Genomic DNA, 5,837 nt, shown 5'->3' on the forward strand with positions numbered 1-5,837 from the left:
CACACACACCCACACACAGCACCTAGCTGGGTGAACCTTCTGCTCTCCAACATCGGCAAGTTTGGTGCCACTGGAGGTTTCTCAACGATCTACGTATTCTCTGCGGAGCTGTTCCCCACGTCCATGAGGAACTCTGTGGTGGGAGCCAGCTCTATGATAGCCAGGGTGGGGGGCATGGTGGCTCCCTACGTCGCTGATCTGGTGAGCGGGTCGTTCGTGTTCGGATTGGTTGTTCGTGGATGGCGATGTCGACATTTCTTTTTAATGTTGTTTTTGAACCTTGCTACACTCGTTCATATCCGTGGTAGCTTTTGTCTACATCTGGTTTTCCTTGTTTTTTGGTCGTCTTTGGTTTGTTTTTTGGTGCTTTTTTTTCTTGTTTCTCTTGCTTTTCCTGTTTCTCTTGTTTGTTTCTTTTTCATGGGTTTTTTTGTTGTTGTTTTTCTTGTCTGTTTTTTTTTTCATGTTTTCCTTGTGTCTCTTGTTTGTTTGTTGTTGTTTTTTCATGTTTTTCTTGTTTCTCTTGTTTTTCCAATTTTTCTTGTTCTTGTTCTTTTTATTGTTTCTCCTTTTTTTGTTCCTCTTGTTTTTCTTGCTTCTCGTATTGTTGCTTTTTGTGTTTCTCTTGGGGGGTTTTTCTTGTTCTTTTTTAGGGTTTTCTCTTTTGTTTCTCTTGGGGATTTTATTGTTTTGTTCCTGTTGTTTTTCGTGTTTCCCTTGTCTTTCTTGTTCTTGTTCTTCTTCTTTTCGCCTTGCTAGTTGGTTTACCTTCGTACGTCCAAGTCCTGGGTATTTACCACAACCCTGATGGTACTCCTATCACTGCCAATTAGTGTACTTCTTCTTTTTCCGTTTAGTCTCCAGTAGTCCTACCACGTATGATAGATATAGGACAATCTCTAATCAATCTACTCTAAATGCCGTCATCATCGTCGTCGTTGTCTGTGCAGGGTATTCTGGTGGGCGGTTCGTTCGGGGCCGCCCTGCCGTACATTGTGTGCGGGGCGAGCGCTCTAGTGGCATTAAATAAAGATGGTTCCAGTAGGGAACGGGATAGAGGGTGCCTACGTCCCTCGTGACTCACTGGAGCAGAGAAAGATAAGACTAACGCTAACATTACTTAAACGCAATCCCTCATCATCACTCATCACCACCAGTATTTCACCTCTATCTTACGCACTTTTGTCTACTAATCAGATGGCATCAGTCTCATATAAATTGGCAAGGGACATCAAAAGTGTCCGTCTTACACACAGGTGGACGTCTACACACACAAATAAAACTCACTCTAAATATCGTCTTCAACGTCGTCGTTTCTGTCTATGCAGGGTATCCTGGTGGGCGGTTCGTTCGGGGCTGCCCTGCCGTACATCGTGTTCGGGGCGAGCGCTCTCGTGGCTGGACTCATGGCTCTATCCCTGCCCGAGACACTCGGCGAGACGCTGCCGGAGACCATCGAAGACGCCATAAATTTCGGAGGGTATGGACATAGCTTAATATTATTATATTATGTGTGTTCTCCCGAGATGGGATTTGGGTTCTTGTTTTTGTTTAGATTTGTTCTTTTGTTGGTTTCTAAAAATTGCTTTGTGTTTGTTTTGTTTGTTTATTTATTTTGTATGTTTGTTTGTTTTTTTAGCTTTAAAGCAGTGTGCATTTATTTATCTAGTTGGGTCGAAAGGATCGAATCAGATCAGCGAAGGATGATTGGGTCGGGTTGGGTCGGGAGGATTGGATCGGATCTGTTCTGGAGGATTGTGTCGGATCTAATCGAATCGGGAGTTCAGAATCAGTTTGGGTTTGAAGGATAGATCGTGTCGGATGTGGCAGGCAGGGCTGTGCACCCTTATCAAACTTACTAACTTCTGTTTTGCTTCAACAAGACTGAGGTGTTGACACCACAATGGCCCGGTGCAATTTTTGAATGGATATAAATAACTAAACAAGGAATGTACAACTCAACCACCCCCTCCCCTCCCCCAAACTGAAATATAACATTGTGCAACTTTGTTTGTAAGACACAAATTCTACAAGCTCAAAAGGATGTTTTAGTCAAGTAACAGGGGATTAGAGCGACGACAGACTGAGACAGAGAGAGGGAGAGAGAGAGAGAGAGAGAGAGAGAGAGAGAGAGAGAGAGAACTATGGGGGGAGAAAGAGATAGAGGGGGGAGGGAGAGAGAGCGAGAAAGGGGATGGGAGATTGAAGAAAAGAGAAGACGTAAATATAGAGGGAGCAAGATTTATCATTTGTACTTAGGCCTATTTTTCTTTTATTTTTCTCTAGGAAGAACAAAAAGATCTACGAACAAAATCTGGAACCACCCATGACAAACGGACTCAAAGAAAAGGAACTTCAGATGGGGTCATTCCAAGGCAAGGGACACGATAACCCAGCGTTTACAAAATAAATAACTAGGCCAGTGCTTGTCAACCTGTTCTATAGCCAGCGACAACTTTTGCCCCCTTTACCAGGCTAACATTTTTGACATGACACGGTGAAATCAGGTGCTGGTCAATTTTTTGTAAAGTCATATATTATTGTGCAGTTTTGAGTATCATCTCAAAGCGTGTCCATTTGTTACACATTAGGTAAAAAAAATTCCCATCTATCTTGAATAGAAGAAAAGATATTTGAGATTGACGGAAGTTGGAGTCCCCTGGTATCAGGGGTAAAATTAACGAAGAAGTGGGAAGCCAAAGTTTGGTGTTTTCCTAAGCCTGAGTGTTCTGGGAAACTGCAAATTTATATTTTTTGTGATGTTTTAATTTTAAAAAATTTTAAAATAAAATCCACGCAGAAATAAGTTCTTAAATTGATATAGAAGGTGTTGAGCCAAAAAAGAAAAAAGAAAAGAAATTCGAAAAATATTGGCGTACGGCCAAAAAATGCTGGTTTCCTTGATTGCATTGTTTTGACGAGCGTCTGATAACCACCACGATGCCTCACATTTTCGTATTGCTCTCGTAAATTTCCAAACGTGGCGTTAATAAATAATACCACTCTCCACTCTGCTTAGAATTACAAAGTTCTATCTGACATGTTTGTCTTTTTGAGTTACCGTACGAAGACCATGTGATCAGAATTATGTACTCTATCTGTTCTATTAAAAATCTTAAGATTATTCGGAGTCGTAATCAAGATATTCAAAGAACTGCATTCGAAAAAGCTTGACATTGTGTGAAACTCGAAACCTTTGACGTCCAATTTCTCAAACCTGGGTACTGATCAGATAGAACTTTGTAACTCTGAAGTCACGTCCTGTCGTTACCTGGGTGGTGTCCCCTGCCTACCAGAATGACGGAATCGCCCTCCAGCAGGAGATATCGCCCAGGCTGGCAAACACTGAACTAAAGGCCCTACCTTTCTTGTGTTCTTTGAGCTACACGATTCTGTATAAATATATATATATATATATAACTATGGTGCCAAAGAAAATCAGTCGTCAGCACTTTCAGTTGCAAGACTTATTGAGGATTTTCTGAAAACAAAAATGCCATGATTTGTAAAAGGACAGCGTATGCAGATTTTACCAGTTTACCGGGGAGCCCAAAAAAAAGATTGATTGTTGCTACTAAGAAAACAAACTTTTTGTAAAAATCTTATGCCAATATTATTTTTAAAAACAATTTTGATAACAACTTCCTATTATCTTAAAATCAACTGTTGTTTTATTGGTAACAGTATTCGGTTGTCGTTGTTTTTTATTTGTTTGTTTTTTGGGGTTTTTTTGGGGGTTGTTGTTGTTTGTTTTTGGGGGGGGGGGGGGGTTGGCTCTCTCGTAAAATTGTAAAAACTGCATTACATTATTTATAATATATTTTTATAATGAGGGTAGAAAATAGGTCTAGGCCTTGGGGGAGCAAAGTAACCAGCCTATGTGGGGAGATGATTGTGGAATCTTAAGATATATCAACAACAATCTGAAACGATCAACTCTTCAAACTGATGAGAAGAGGTACAGATGAGGGGCTGGGTTTATATATAAACGCAACCTGCACAGTTCCCTTTGTAAAATGTTATGAGTATTGTGGGAACTTTTACATCTTTTCATAAATTGTTTAAAAAAGAAATGATTACCCATGTTTCTTCTTTAAAAGCATCAAACTTCTTTCTTTCTTCTTTTATTCCTTAAAGTGCCAGAATATATTTACTCCAATTGATAGCAAAAAACGAGAACCAAAAGATATATTTTTCGTGATTAGATCAAAAAGAATATAAGAAAGTATTAACTATTTTTGATTAGATAACGTGAGTTCATTTCGTTTTGGGCTTGCATTTTTCCGTTTACTTGGTATGAAAATGATCAATAAGGGAATGGTTTGCAATTTCTTTTGCATTGAACATCACGGATCAGTATAGCTTATTTCGTCGTAATTTATTTAACAAGGGGAGTTTTAAAAATCATTACACTTCATTATCATAATATCACAACTGAAATGAAAGCAACAATGTGCAAATAAAGCTGTGCACTTATTCAGCTTAAGCTGATATCATCCATTCATACTCCTTTTCACAGCATTCAGGGACTCTTTGTTTGTTTGTTTGTTTTGTTTTAACTAAGTGTGGGAGAAGTCATTTATTCAGAATTTACTGAACAGTTTCAACCTGGTCACCAGCGTGATAAATAAGCAACAACCAAAAAAAGCAACAAAACAGCAATCAACAGTACAATTAAAAGTGTCGTGACACACATCCTTTAGAGGGAAATACTTGATTTGACATTCTATTGTTTTGTGTCCTTGATATCATTGGCGTCTCTAACTTTTTTTGTTGCACACTTAACAAGGGTGTCAACATAATTTTGACTCATCTTGTACTAGTACTAGGTATTTGTGAGATAGGATCAGGATATTATGATAGTTTCTTATTCTTATTGTTTGCTCTAAGTTGTTTTTGACAAGACTATTTAGGTCACGCAAAGCAGATTTAATTTATGCAACGTACGTAGTACCAGGTTTATGGCAATACGCATAAAATTACTGTTGAACCTGCTCTTACAGCACCTGTTTAAGACAATCACCTAAACGTTACTTTACTTTTCCGATCCAGCGGCCATCTGGGCTCTAGCCCTTCGGCCTGTCGATATGACAAAGAATTTTATCTCCTGAACAAACTTCCACTTCTCATTTCCTCCATCTTTTGCGTTTCTCTTCTTTATTTTTGCGTTATATTGTCACTGTGTAAGACGGACACCTGTCTAAGACGGACACTTTTATCCTCGTCATTGAGTTGCCGCCTTAGACAATTTCCACTGCACATCGCCAGAAAAAAAGCAGGACTGCCATGGCTATCACGATTACCGAACATGATATATTATATTATATTATATTATATTATAGGCCTATCAGCAATGTTTTTCTCACCAGCCGATAATCATCGTCTTGTCATCGCTGAATTCATAAGCAAAACAAAAGCGCCAATGTTACGACTCAGGACATTGATGTAGACCAATGCAGAAGAATCAGTTTCTTGTTATAGTAACGGCTCAGTGCCTACCAACATCCATGATACACACGCACAATGTATTTTATTTGCTGGGTATATGCAATATAATTTATATTAATCACTGTGTATAGATAACAGAAAAAGATGCAGGTTTTAGTAAGTAGGAAGGAGGGTAGACTGGTAGGTAAGTAGGTAGGCAAGTAGGAAAGTAGGGGGTGGGTAATATATATTATTGATAGGTAGGTAGGTAGGTAGGTGGGTAGACAGGTAGGTAGGTTGATAGGTTTGCAGGAAGGCAGGTAGGTAGGTAGGTAGGTGGGTAGGTAGGTGGGTAAGTTGGTAGGTAGGTAGGTAGGTAGGTAGATAAGTAGGTAGGTAGGTAGGTAGGT

The 5,837-nt window shown here is 39.3% G+C and overlaps 1 protein-coding gene across 1 annotated transcript in view; it reads left to right on the forward strand.

Moving 5' to 3' along the window:
* LOC101845165 (organic cation transporter protein) overlaps positions 1 to 3,038 on the forward strand; it is a gene marked incomplete in the record, with an annotated part of 19,820 nt that extends 16,782 nt beyond the window's left edge. The window contains 3 exon segments of the mRNA XM_035969526.1: positions 20 to 201; positions 1,329 to 1,480; positions 2,287 to 3,038. Coding sequence (XP_035825419.1) covers positions 20 to 201; positions 1,329 to 1,480; positions 2,287 to 2,410 — 458 coding nt within the window.
* Positions 3,039 to 5,837: the final 2,799 nt, after the last annotated feature.

This window comes from Aplysia californica, unplaced genomic scaffold, assembly GCF_000002075.1.
Source record: "Aplysia californica isolate F4 #8 unplaced genomic scaffold, AplCal3.0 scaffold00152, whole genome shotgun sequence".
Taxonomy (NCBI): domain Eukaryota; kingdom Metazoa; phylum Mollusca; class Gastropoda; order Aplysiida; family Aplysiidae; genus Aplysia; species Aplysia californica.